General features: G+C 43.6%; 1 protein-coding gene across 13 annotated transcripts in view; it reads right to left on the reverse strand.

Moving 5' to 3' along the window:
• Positions 1-14821, reverse strand: part of KLHL3 (kelch like family member 3) — a 358874-nt gene that overhangs the window by 38079 nt on the left and 305974 nt on the right. For all 13 annotated transcript variants that reach the window (XM_066344557.1, XM_066344552.1, XM_066344549.1 and 10 more), the window contains 2 exons: positions 4664-4780; positions 203-352 (listed from right to left, as the gene is read on the reverse strand). In XM_066344557.1, the coding sequence (XP_066200654.1) occupies positions 203-352; positions 4664-4780 (267 nt within the window). The remainder of the gene's footprint in view (positions 1-202; positions 353-4663; positions 4781-14821) is intronic.

Below are 14821 nucleotides of genomic sequence, written 5' to 3' on the forward strand. Positions count from 1 at the left end.
ACCTTGAAACTCTTAAGAAAGGAAGAGCCCAGAAGAGAGGTACCAGCAGATTCAAGAGGAACCAGCAGACTCCATCTCTTAGGTCGTAATGCAACCAAGATGCAGGGCAGCCATGGGTGAGGGATGGCTTGGAGGCAGGAGAGAAAGGCCAGTTTTGCTGGACACAGTCCTAACTCTTGGCAGTGACTGGGCTGGGGCTTACCTTGGGTAAACTGATGGGAGTCCTGGGCTTGGTCCTTGGGTTCTTAATCAAGAGCCTCTGATCCAGAGGGAGCAGATGATATTTCATGGCTTCGATGAGGAAGTCCTTACAGGTATTATTATTCTTTATCAGAGCTTCTTCTTCAACTGTCTGGAGGTAATAACCCACAGGTGATCCACGAGCAGAGCCTGGCCACATTTTCCATGCTGTCATCCTGGGCTGAGTCATTCCGCACTCACACTCATTCATTCTCAAACCACATCATCTCAGACCTCAAGAGAAAGACCCACAGAGTTACAACCTGGGGTTACCTCCCGCATTCAAAGAGCACTGAGGAGTAAGTGATTAAGCTCAGGCAACAAACAGACAGGGTTACAAATCCAGCTCTACCACTTAACTCCTCTGACCATCAGTGTTCTCATCTGTAAAATGGGCATATTGAAGTTACCCACAACCTCACTGACTGTGTGTCTTCATTTTTTTGTTTTGAAGTTTAAATGAGATTATGTAAAACAGAGACAATTAGTTGTCCTGAAAACCTTTTTCCATATTCTGCCTGGTTTGAATGCATTATAATCTTTAAGGCAAATGGTCAGATATTTGAGAGGGGGGAAGCAAGGAAGAGGAGAACACAGGACCCATCAGCCAACTTTTGGAATAAAACAAGGTTACTATCAAGAAAAATTCATGTCCATATTTTTAAGTGAAATCCTCAGGGAGAAAACTGGCCAGTGAGGCACTCTCTAACAGAGTGGTGACATTAAAAAAAACTGTCCTGCGCAGAAGTCCCACCTACTGACCTTACCTTGGACCCATTTAAGCTGGGACAATTCCTTCTTCACCTCTTATTCCAGAGTTATAAACCAAAGCACGTGCTCAGCGGGGGTTAAGCCTAAATGTTTCCTGCCCAGGCCAAGGCTGAAACCATTCTGGTGCTCTCTCAAGCCTCTACCCTTCGTCCAGGTCAGACTGCCATGTGGCATACCTATAAGGGATAGTGTGGTCTTTGGAGACCACTTCATGTTTTCTTTGCTGAAGTGTTGGGAATCTGTTGGTAAAGGTCATTCCATTTAATAGCTAACTGAGTGAATGTTTCCCGCTGGGCAGCCCTGTGCTGAACCCCAGGGAGAAAATGATGAACAGACAAGGGTTCTGACCCTGAGGTGCTTGAGTCCACTCAGAGAATGAGAAGAGCCTCCCCACCTCCATTATCTCAGCCCTCAAGCTGATGACACACAGGCCTGACTAAGCCTCTGCTGGGTCCCCTCCTGTAACTAGGAATGAAAATACGGCCAGGAACATCACTGCTGGACAGCGCTGGGGCCTGCAGGGAAAGAAGGATGGGTAAGACAGGGCCTCTGTCACCCCTAGGCCCCAGAGACCATTCCCAAGAATATTTCCAAAAACACTCTGTCTTCCTGGAAGGTATTTTTTACCCTCACACTAAAAGACTGAGCCAGGTTGGGATAGATCATAAACTTTTAGGGTCAGTTAAAAAAAATTTTAAGTTTAGAGAGGATCTCTAAAAAAGTTTGGGAGGAAAGAGAAATGCATAAACAGCCACTTCTCCCAAAGAACTCATCCAGCTTGAATGAAAAGCTCTCCTAGAGAGTTAGTGCTTCATGGGTACAGAGTTTCAATGTGGGGTGATGAGAAAGTTGAAGAAGTGGATATGGCAGTGGTTGTATAGCATGGTGAATGTAATTGATACTACTAAATTATACTCTAAAAACAGTTAAAATGATGAATTCTGTTATATATTTTATCACAATAAAAAATTACTTTAGAGATAGAGCATGTTACATACTTGGTACAATATTTTTTAATATTTAATAAAAGCCTAATAAATGTTGACTAATGAAAGAAACCAAACAAGGAAACACCTCCCCAAGAAGTCAAGAGTACTAGCGCAGGTCTGCCTAGGGCTTTCCCTTCCTTCTCCTCCCCCTCCTCCTCCTCTTCTTCCTCCTCCTCCTCCTCTCCCTCCTCCTCCTCCTCTTCTTCCTCCTCCTCCTCTCCCTCCTCCTCCTCCTCCTCCTCCTTTTTTTCCTCCTCCTCCTCCTCTTCTTCCTCCTCCTCCTCCTCCTCTCCTCCTCCTCTCCTCCTCCTCCTCTCCCTCCTCCTCCTCCTTCTCTCCCTCCTCCTCCTCCTCCTATTCCTCTTCCTCCTCCTCCTCCTTTTTCTCCCTCCTCTTCTCCCTCCTCCTCCTCTCCCTCCTCCTCCTCCTCTTCTTCCTCCTCCTCTCCCTCCTCCTCCTCCTCTCCCTCCTCCTCCTTCTCTCCCTCCTCCTCCTCCTCTTCCTCCTCCTCCTCCTTTTCTTCTTCCTCCTCCTCTTCTCCCTCCTCCTCCTCCTCCTTTTCTTCCTCCTCCTCCTCTCCCTCCTCCTTCTCCTCCTCCTTTTCCTCCTCCTCTCCCTCCTCCTCCTCCTCCTCCTCTCCCTGCTCCTCCTCCTCTTCCTCCTCCTTCTCCTCCTCCTCCTCCTCTTCTTCCTCCTTCTCCTCCTCTTCCTCCTCCTCCTCCTCCTCCTCTTTTATCCCCAGTGGGTTATACTAGTTTGAAGTTTCAGGGCCAAATGAGTGTTAATGAAATATCCTCTTTTTCTAGAGCTGTTGTGAAAAAAGCCCTTCTTTTAAAAGAGTCTTATGCAACAGTTCTCATGACCACTGCCTCTGATTCCCTTCTTTTCCAGATCTAAATCCTCCTTTGCCATAATGACCCAGAAACTACTCCTTAAAGTCTCTGTTAGGTTTCCGTTGTGAAAACCTGATGGAGGTTGTGAGTGGGGCTTTCTACAGCCTCGTTAGCTTTCTCTGGCACCCAGATCTACAGGCTGCCTTTCCTCCCTGTGGAAACAAGGCTGTGCTGGAAGTCAAACATCCACTTCTACCTCTGGTAAGTTGCCACAGGACAGTGGGAGGGTTGACACTGACACTGGGAGCTCTGGCTGGTTCAGGGGACCTCTGCTAAGGGGACCTTTTCTACAGGAAGGATATGCTGCCACCAGGTGGCAGTGGTACCATTCAAAGTGCAAAATGCAGGGCTCAGCCCTTGAGAAGTGGACTGAGGCTCAGAGATTCAAGGATCACTGCCTTAGCCCCTTAGGCCTGCCTGTGAACTACAGCGTCATGAATTTCACAATTACTTGTGATGACACTGTCTCAGCTAGATTCACAGGACACTGTTGCAGCCTTTACATGGGTTATCTCATTCTATCCCCAAACAATCCTATACAGGCAGGTAAAATTTTTGCCAGATGAGAACACTGAGGTTTAGAAAGGCTGAGATAGCCAGTGTTAGCTGGCTGAGAAGTGGCAGAGTTAGGCTGCTGGGCTGCTGAGCCTCCTCTTATCTTTCCTTCACTCATTCCATTCCTTCCAGAGACTGTACGCGCTGGCTTACTGCCTTGGTGTTTTGTTTTGTTTATATATTTAAGTTTTAAACTCTGCCTGCTCGTAAGAGTATACGTCATTTACTGTGCAAAATAAGTCATATAACGGATAAACAGAAAGAAAGCATTAAAGACGGCAGCCTGCTCATTGCAAGGTGTGTGTGTGAGAGAGCCAGCCAGGCTTGCATCTGAATCGTGACCCTGCTTCTTACCAGCTGGAGACTCCAGATAAATCCCAATTTCCACAAGCATCAAGGCCCAAATTTATAAAAAGGGGTTATAATCCCTGCTCACAGGGTTATGATAAGGATTAAATGAGAAAACATGGCCTGACCTGCAGTAGCGCAGTGGATAAAGCATCCGACCTGGAATGCTGAGATCACGGGTTCAAAACCCTGGGCCTGCCTGGGCAAGGCACATACAGGGAGCAACTGCTGTGAGTTGGTGCTCTCCCCTTCTCCCCCCACCCTCCTCTCTCTAAACCTCAATAAGTAAAATCTAAAAGCAAGAGAAGAAGACATGTGGCACCATGTTTTCAGAGGAAGTAGATATAATATGTATTCCAGGTACCTGTGAGGAGTTGGTTTAAACAATCCCCAACTGGGCTCCAAATGGCCTAAAACTAAGGCAAAAAAGGGAACAAAGCAACATTATGGAAATTATCCTTTTTATCTGGTCCTCTACAATAAAAGCAGCTAACTTTTATTGACCATTTGTTTGGACCTGCTCCATGCTCAACACCTAACTTACATATTTACAGTTCCTTTGGTCCCCACAACAACCCTGCTGGACTCTATTGTAATTTCCCTTCTGTGAAGAAGAAATTGAGGCTTTAAGAGGTTAAATAAAAACTCCAAGCTAACAAGTACTAGAACAGGGCCTGAAACCTAAGTATCTTATTCTCAAGCCAATACTCTTAAGGCCTTACACTACCACACCTCACACGTACCCCAACGGGCTGATGACCTCAACCCATACAGAGGACCCAGAAATCTCCTCAAGCACTCCACTCAACCAGGGTTGCCCGCTGCTACTCCTAGAGGTGTGGGTAAGCAGGGACACACAGGACTCACCTGAACTAGATAATCCCTAGGTAGAAGAGGGAGACGGACATGTTCCATCAGCTTTGCCATGTGCTCTAAACGGGTTTCTTTCTCATAATTGATCCATGAAATCACAGCTTCAAATACCTATAAAGAAAATCAACAGGTAACTTTACCAAAAAGACAATGGCTTTCAAACAACTTCCTTAACCTGAAAAAAGAAAAAAAAAGTTAAAAGTCATTCACAAACATGTTTAAAATTCAATATTTAAAATAAAACAAAAATACAAAGTCCTTGTTTACAAACTGATGTGAGTGATCACACACACAAGTAAATTATGATAAACCTGCTATCCCAAATACAGAATCATCAAGGTTCACTGCAAAATAAAAGTCAGATCCAACAGTTATGTAAGAGTAGAAATACAGAGAGGAACTTCGAACCGAATCTTATAGACTGCTCGAGGACCAGAAACCCTGGGGGCACTGTCATCTCCGGCTCCGCACACCCTCTCCTCATTAACTTCCCAGGCTTAGTTAATGCAGAATAAAAACATAAGACTGCTCTCTGCCAAAAATTGGTGGTAATGGTGAATATGACACTGAATAAAGGGAATTTTTGACAATAAGTGGCAAAAATTTCTCCTTGGATTTAACCTCTCCTTTGAGGAGAGGTTTCATTTGGACACAAATCAAAACTGGGCTTAGAACCAGAAAGGAGGATCTCTGATTTGGGTGTTTGCCTTACTCAAGGATAAGTCCAAATTCAAACTCTGTACCACCACATACACATAGGCAGATAAAATTCAATGTTGGTAAGGCTGTGGGGAAACCAGCACTGTTTGTGGAAATTTAAATAACATGGCTTTTAAAGGGGAGGAAAGACTTTGGCAATATCCATCAAAAATTTAAATGTGCAGGCCCTGGCCAGTTGGCTCAGCAGTAGAGCATTGGCCCAGTGTGTGGAAGTCCCGGGTTCGATTCCTGGCCAGGGCACACAGGAGAAGCGACCATCTGCTTCTCCATCCTTCCCCTTCTCCTTCCTCTCTATCTCTCTCCCCCTCCTGCAGCCAAGACTCCATTGGAGCAAAGTTGGCCAGGGCACTGAGAACAGCTCCATGGCCTCTGCCTCAGGTGCTAGAACGGCTCCAGTTGCAGTGGAACAACGCCCCAGATGAGCAGAGCATTGCCCCCAAGTGCGCTTGCCGGATAGATTCCAGTTGGGCGCATGTAGGAGTTTGTCTCTCTGCTTCTCACTTCAGAAAAATAAAAAAATAAAATAAAATAAATTTTTAAAAAATTTAAATGTGTATACTCTTTGACCAAAGAAATAACACTTTGAAAGCTCTAGCCTATAGAAATACTCACAAAAGTGGTGGTGCAAGAATGTGTTCCAGGACTCTGCTGCACATTTTAAAGAAGGAAACAACCCAAAATGCACCACTGGAGAAATTACTAAAATATTATCTATACCATGGGATATATATTTCTCTAATGTTTACTTTATTGATTTTAGAGAGAAGAAAGAGAGCAAGAGAGACAGGAACACTGACCTGGGATCAAACTGGCACCTTCTGGGCTGCAGGACGATGCTCTAACCCAGTGGTACCCAACCTTTTTTGGGCCATGGACCGGTTTAATGTCAGAAAATATTTTCACAGACCAGCCTTTAGGGTGGGACGGATAAATGTATCACGTGACCAAGACAAGCATCAAGAGTGAGTCTTAGACGGATATAACAGAGGGACTCTGGTCATTTTTTAAAAATAAAACATCATTCAGACTTAAATGTAAATAAAACAGAAATAATGTAAGTTATTGATTCTTTCTCTGTGGACCGGTACCAAATGGCCCACAGACTGGTACCGCTCCACGGCCCGGGAGTTGGGACCACTGCTCTAACCAACAGAGCTATTCAGCCAGGGCCCATGGGATATTTTCAACTGTTAAAAAGAATAAAACAAAACACCATGTGCCAGAAAGTATGAACGTGCTAAAAAGGTTAAGGGGGAGACAACTGATGGACACAGAGTCGCCTAGATAGGCCTTTCACTGACAACATTTGGGGCAATTTAAACATAAAAGAGAATAATGAAGAAATCAGATCAGGCTGCTTGGGCAGGATGGGGGTTGGGGTAATAGATGACTGGGAATGGGTCAAAAGAAACTTTCTGTAGTAATGGATATGTTCTATATCTTGACAGGTTGGCAGTTACATGGGCATATGCATTTGTCAAAACTAATCAAATTGTACACTTAATATCTACACATTTCACTGTATATAAATCATATCTGAATTTAAAATATCCTTAATTAAAAGAAAATAGTAATAGATGATAACAAATTTTTAAAAATCCATGAGTCCATAAGAATACTTTTTTTAATGTGGGAAAGGTTCTTCACAGAAAAATGCCAGCTAATGAAAGCAGACAGAATGATAGAATAAGAAAAACGAACATAATTTTGTTACCACAAATGTAATATCTGATTCAGCAAAGATCACTCATGGATGCTGAATCACTCATTTTCACTGGGTAAAAAGTTGTTGGAAAACAAGATACAGTCACAGTTCTCAAAGTATCACCCTAAAGATGATTTCTTAATTACATGGGGGGGGGGGGGCAAAGAGAGCCTCACAGGGGGCGACCTGACAGATGCCACCTTAACAAGAGATCAAAGTTACCACTACCAACAGTAGGACAAACAAATTATATTCCTGATTGTGGTTTAAACGGAAGGACACAGTATCATCCCCTATGTAGTACTCTTTCATAAAATGTTTAACCTGAATCTTATTGCAAGAAAACAATCAGACAACTCCATATTTGGAGCATTATGTAAGACAGCTGGCCTGGATTCTTCAAAGCTGTTACTATCATGAAAGGAGGGACAGGGAAACAGTTCTAGATCCAGGGTATTTAGAGACGGGAGAACTAAATACAGTGCATGACCCTTGATTGGATCATGGATTTAAAAGAAACGGTCAAAAGGACTTTTTTGAGACCATTAGGAAATTTGAACAGCCACTATATATTAGATAATATTATGGTATCAATGTTAAGGTTCTTTAGTAAGGTAACAGTTTAATGGCTAGAAAAGAGAACTTCCTTGTTCTTAGGAGGTGCATGCTAAAATACTTAGGGGTAAGGTGTCACGATGTCTGCAATTTATTATCAAATGGTTCAGCAAAATAAAAGATTAAAGATGTAGAGAGAAAAAGAAAGCAAATGAAACAAAATGTTCAACTGATAAATCTAGGTAAAGAGCATAAAAAGTGGAAGGGAGAAGAAAAGAAATGCTATAAGGGAAAAGAAAAAATTTACAATGTGGCATAAAGTTTAAATGAAAATTAAATTTCCCTAGGGGTGAGGTGGCTCTAATTTTTCTTAACCTAACTATATTTTTTGTGTTTTGATATGTTAATGATTCTTTGCCTCTAAAATGCTTGGACCTATTTCCCAAATATACACTTAGGTCAAGCTGGGCATACTTGAATTGACCAAGGAATCCGAAAGGAAAGGGGGAAATAGAACAGAATGGAAAAGGTGCTGTATGTATGTAGAGTGTTCTCTCAGATCTGTATAAAATAACCTATGTGAGAACAAACATACAGATACATATCATGGAAATCCTCCTTGTCTAGTTCATTTATTAAAATGATGAAATCTCATAGAGCAATATTCCTCATCCCCACAGCATTATTTTATAAATAATTGTGTTTTTTCAACTAGCCCTTGATGGGGGGAAGGGGATGAGGAGGAGGCTAAAGGGGGGATAAATGGTGATGGATGAGGCTTAACTTGGTGGGGCTGGTGAACACACAATATGGAGTATACAGATGTGTTATAGGATTGGGCACCTGAGACCTGTAGAATTATGTCAACAGTGTTATCCCCAATACATTCAATTAAAAATAAAAAGATCTATGAGAACAGGGAACCTAGTCTTCTTTGCTGGCACATAACACACACAAATAGTTTCTAATAAATGAATGGGCAAATGAGTGCAGAATGTCAGGAGGCAGTGGAACCTGCCCAGGCTGGAACCCAGAGCAGGACCGGGGAGGTGGAGACTGGAACTTGTGAAGAGGGCGGAGCCAGGCCACAGACCAAAGGATGCTGGGGAAATCTGGCTTTGCTGGGTTGGGTGGGGGGCGGCCAGTCCCATTCCACCTTATGTTGGGGCTAGTCACACTTCCTTCTACACCCCTTGGATAGACTGTCAGCTCTTGCAGGATGAGAAGTGCACCTTCTCTGTCGCTGCACCTCCTGCCGTTCAGCATTCTGACAGGCACAGAGCAGCTGGCTGGTTAAGAAAGGTTTGTTGAAGAATGAACTGCAAGTCCTTGAGTAGGTGGCATTTACTGATCACGCTCTTCCCCCTCAACCAGCTCAGTCTTTGTTATAAAAGCTGAAAAGCCAGCTGAGTCTAATGAAGTCGATATTTAACCTTATCTTATTTTTGGCTTGAAGTGTCTGAGTGGCTCCACTTAGCTGCACTGTTTACCTATTCCGCTGTTAAAGCTACAGCACTAGGCAACACCAGTGACCTTGTCAGCAGCTGGAAAAGGCCATATATTGTTTTCATTAGACTTCATGCTTGAAAGCTAATGCTAGCTGGAAGTTTATTTGCTTGTTTATTTTTCAAGCAAATAAACTTCCAACTAGTATTAGCCCTCAATGTGCCTAAAATCATTCCCAATAGCCCCTCCCATCAAGGGACTGGCCAAGGCAAGGGAGCAACAAGTGCCAGCAGCTAATATTCACTAAGTGCCAAGCTCTGCACCCCATTCTTCAGAAATACCGTCTCCTAGACTCTCATGAGAGGCCCATGAACAGATACTCCTGCCCCTTATTATGTGACGTGCCCAAGTCCAGAGCCAGAAAGCACTAATACTGGGTCCGCGTGTACCCAACTCCAGTGCACAACCCGTTGTTCTCGGCTACCTCTCAAATGTCTACAGCAGTGGTTGGTAGACTAAAGCCCAGAGGCCACATTCAGCCTGCCATCCATTTTTGTAAATAAAATTTTACTGGAACACAGCCATACACATCCGTTTATGTACTGTCTATGGCTGCTTTCTCACTACAACAGCAGAGTTGGACTGAAACTCTGTGGCCCATAGAGCCTAAAATATTTACTATCTGGCCCTGTATAGGAAAAGTAGGTCAACCCCTGGTCTATAAAATCTAAGCAAAGACACTGTGGCTTCAAGTATGGAACAGGGTGATGTCTACTCGGATAAAAATACTTTCCATGGGCCCCATGATGAAATAATCAGCTGCCATAAGGTGCTTAGGGCTTCACTTTTTTTTTTAATGTGAGAGGAGGGGGCCGATGCTAGAATCAACCATACTATTTTTAGCACCTGAGGCTCATGTATTCAGACTAACTGAGCTATCCTCAGTGCCCAAGGCAATGCTTGAAACAATTAAGACCCAAGCTGCAGGAGGAGAAGAGGGAGAAAAGGGGGAGAGGAGTAGGAGAGAAGCAGATGGTCACTTCTCTTGTGTGCCCTGACTGGGAATCAAACCCAGAACGTGCATACATTGGGCCAACGCTTTATCCACTGAGATTACTGACCAGGGCCAGGCTTCACTTTTAAACAAAAAATAGCATCATTACCTCATTGCTTCTTATTCAAAACCACTTTATTAAGTACTACAAGATTGCTATGTGGGAAGAGATGGCAAAAATATTTTATCACCTCTGCTCACTACACTTCAAATGTAAGCACAGGCCTTGGCCAGAGAGCAGCAATTAACTGATCCTCCTGTCCCATCCCTCCAGTCATACAAGCAGCCGTGCTGGACCACACCTGCACCTGCAAGTAAAGTGGGGAGCTCTGGGGCACCTAACTCTGCTTCCAAAATGCATTCTGAGAATCAAGAAGGGGGGCTCAAGTTAAAATAGGCCGGGAATGAGTTGGCAAAGTTGAGTTGAAGGTGATTCTTAGCAAAACACAGGACAGGGGAAAAGCAGCTAATTTTGATAACATCAAGAAAAAACACTAGGTTCCCACACATGGACTTAATTAATTTGTTACTCAAGATTTGAGGAGGACTAACTTTATCATTAACAGGCACAGTGCTAGGCATCTTACATGCATGACCTCATTTAATCTTCCAAAAACTCAGTGCTCTACATATCATTGTTCACATTTTATAGATTAGGAAATAGCCTCAGAGAGGCTAACAGCTTGTCCAAGGTCACACTGCCAGGAAGCAGTGAATCAGGGATGTGAACTCACGTCTAAATCCAAAAATCCAAGTTCTAATGCTATGTAATATTGCATCTCTAAGGCACAATTAAATCCAAAAATCCAAGTTCTAATGCTATGTAATATTGCATCTCTAAGGCACAATTAGTTGAAAAACCTAGGCAGACTATTTGTTGAGTTGGGAAACTACATTCCTAAACCCACAATCTTAATCACACCTTTCATGCTCCTCCCCCAGGACATCCCCCCAGGTTACCTTTTTCATAGGAATTGAGCCAATAGCTTTTGCCAAATTCACAGCCATAATTTTAAATCAGTAAGACAGAGCTTCTAGATGCAAGAATGATTCTGTCACATTTCTGTTATTGTTTCTTAAACCAAAGGTTAAGAAGAGTTACATTAACTATACCCCCAGCACCCTGTCACACACAATACCGAGGACAGCTAGGAGCAGTGGTGTGCTGGGGCCGGAGCTCATCATGTGTGTTTCTTTCCAACCCAGCATTTAGTAACATCACACTGGTCGCTTAAAATCAGCCTTGGTAAAAATATTTACAACATGGAAATTAAAATTAGAAAATGAATCAACAAACGAATCAGGCTTTTAGAATTTTTCTGGAGAGGTCACGACCCACAGGTTGAGAACCGCTGGGCTAGGAGATTTCCTGGTCTGGAGGCTTCCAGACTCTAGAAAACCTACCTAAATTGCACTTATCTTCCTGACAGTAGCATCATCTTAAGGTTTTATAGGGCACTTAAAAGCTCTTTCCTGTGGTTGCTCTATTTCAGACTTACAGGGCCCTGTGCAGCAGGCAGAGGCATTCACAAAAGGGAGAAGTGAGGCAGACGGTGAGAAAGTGGTCTGCCCAGCGTCACCCGGCAGACTGGTGACAGGACAGCAGTTAGAACCGCTGGCTCTCAACCTACATGTTCACAGTACCTTGGATGTTTCTGTCCAAGCGCATTTCCCAGTTTGTAACTGTAAATCTGTCTCCCTCATGTGATTCTAAGTTCTATGATGAAGGGTTATCTGTTCACCAATGTCTCTCCTGTGACTAACACACTATCTGCCACATAGAAAGCATTCAATAAATATTTACAAAGAGATTGAATAAGTTAACCAAAGCAGGAATGACTGGGGGCATGGTTCCTTCCTACAACAGCACTCTGCCAAATATCTAACTTCATATAAACAACAAAAATGATGACAAAACAAAAACAGTAAAACTGCCTTGCCCTGAAATTGTCCCTCAGCCTTCCACTGCTGCCCACAGCCAGTACAAAGGTCTTCACTAGGATTCTGCAAAGGGTAAGGAAAGGGAAGCACAATGGTTTGATAGCGAAACGCCTGCAAGCTGAGAGATTTTACTCCAGTGGCACTAATCTTACAAACGTGACTGGAGCATGACTGGAGCATGACACAGGGATGGAGAATGCCTTCCAGTCAATAGGACAGACTGAGCTGTCTGAGACTTGGAAGGAATCCTCCCCAAAGCACCAAACACATGAAAATGACCTTATTACAAAAAAGTAAAGATTTAAGCCACAAACAAAAGCAAAAGAAAAATGCCCAAGTGCTTTAAATAAAAAGGAATTCAAGTCTGGGAGTTTAATTAGAGGCCAAAATGGCTCACAGGTCCATACAATGCAGATATGGGCTTTAAGTGTTCGAAATGAGTGTCCCGTCAGGCTGAGTGTCTGGGCCACAGGCTCCTCGCAGGCAGTGTTGCCCCAGCTGTAGAACTGGGACTAGATGAACTCCACCCACCTGCTATGGGGGTGGGTAAGGAAGCCTGGAGAGAAAAAGATTTCATCTTTAAGAAATCAGAATACCAGGCTCACGCCACACAATGTGGGGTTTGACCTGACATTATCCAGGGATACTCAATACAAAAAATAATCCAAAAAAATCCTGTTTCTAAACCAGTCAACCTGCCCTATAGGGGCACTTCCACAGCGCAGAGCAACCAAGTTAGATCTCATGCTCATAACACCCTCTGAAGATGGCCTCACAAATAAAATATTACAGATCAGTAATGAAACAAGCTGTCAAAAGGAAAATCAACAGCTGCAATAAATTGTAGAATACGGGCAACCAAGGAAAGGCGGCCTTCAGACTGTTCTCCTTACTGTGTCCCTGGGGATACCAGGGGCAGGGGACATTCTGTAGTAAAGGGGCCACAGAGCAAATGAGCCTGGGGAACACCTCTACACATACATGCACAGCCCCAATCCTCTTTAGAGATTACAAAGTTCATTAATATGTAAAAGCTCTGACAAAAATCTAAATACCTATCAACACCCCACAGCAATGTGGTTTTACGGCACACACTTGGGTCAACACTGACCTAGAGAAGAAAGTCCTCACTCCTAACCCTCTGCACAGACCCCTACTTCATTCTCAGCCTCATCTCCCAATACCCCCCCTCAAAGACCCTTGATTTTCATCACACAGCTTACTTTCCCCCAAGTACAATAAGTTATTGCAAACTTCTTACAGTTCCTCCAACCTGAATAGCTTTCCAAAATCCTGTTCTCATCCTCCAAGCTTTAGCTCAAATATTATCCTCTTGAAGTCCTTCCCCACACAACAATCTGCAATAAAATACTCCAGAGAGCTTTCCTGGAACTTCCATTACAGGCAACTACTTCTCTCAGCCACATAATGTGGATATATGTTTTAGGTCTGTCTGCCCACCAGACTCTTTTTTTTTTAATGTTTATTTTATTGATTTTAGCAAGCGGAAGAAAGAGAGTGAGAGACAGGAACATCAATCTCTTTCTGTACGTGCCCTGACCGGGGATTGAAACAGCAACCTCCGCACTTCGAGACGATAACTGAGCATCCAGCCAGGGCGTGCCCACCAGACTCTTAAATAGTAATGACTAAGTGTTACTCACCTCTGTCTCCCATTGGGGTGAGCATGCATTAATAAAGAGCTGGGGCCTAAGAGGCAGACACAATCAGCTTCAATCCATTCAATCTATTGTTAGCATGCCTCAGTTTCCTCCTCTGCAAAATGGAGACAATAATCTCTGCCTTGCAAGTTGTAAGAATCAGGAATGTTGTGCAAACAGAATGCTGGGCAAGAGAAGTCACCACAAAAACATACATACACCAATATTCCATTCACACAGAGTTCAGAAACTGGCAAAACTTGCCTGTAAGAAGTCAGAATAGTAGCTGTGCTTCTTGGTGTGGGGACAGCGACTGAACAGGAGTTCTAGATTCTGTTTCTTGGTCTGGGTGCTAGTTATGTGGCTGTCTCACTTTGTAAAAACTTGAGCTGAACACTTTTTATTTGTTCATGTCTCTGAACTTCAATACAAACATCACATTTTTTAAAATGCTGTGTGAAATATACCAGAACAGTGGGTATTCAAGGTAGACTTCTGGTCACAGTTTGTGGCATTCCACTCTGAGGTGCTTATTGAATTACACTCTCCCAAGGAGAAGAGTAAAAAGAGCAATGCTGAGGCAGGGACCCCCTGCCAGATCACTGTTTGCAGGCTGACGCTGGCACCTCTAATGCCAACCTCAGATAAAGGCAGGGCTGCCAACTACGCAGCCTGGGCCAAAGATGTACCTGCTTAGTCACGGGATAACATCTAGGCAGCAAGAGTTCAAGCCCCACCTACTACATGAGGAGCTCCAGGCTGTATCTCACACCTACCACTGACTAGAGAGGCTAGGTAGGAATTCAGGGAGGAGGGATGCAACGTTAATGATTCTGCAACATTAATGATTCTGGGAGACAGAGCCCAATCCCTTCCAGGAGATAAAATATCAGAGTTTGGCCCCTGATTAAAGTTTTAGGAGATAACAGCACAATGTGATCATGCAGAGAGAACCTATAGTTCTTGTTACACTACATACTTGACAATTTTCTAACTTTTTAATAGACCTAAGCAATCTCTTCCTGACCTGTATTTCAAATGTGGGCCATTTCCCCATTAGCACTCACTTG

Source organism: Saccopteryx leptura, chromosome 6 (genome assembly GCF_036850995.1).
Source record: "Saccopteryx leptura isolate mSacLep1 chromosome 6, mSacLep1_pri_phased_curated, whole genome shotgun sequence".
In the NCBI taxonomy this organism is placed as follows: Eukaryota; Metazoa; Chordata; class Mammalia; order Chiroptera; family Emballonuridae; genus Saccopteryx; species Saccopteryx leptura.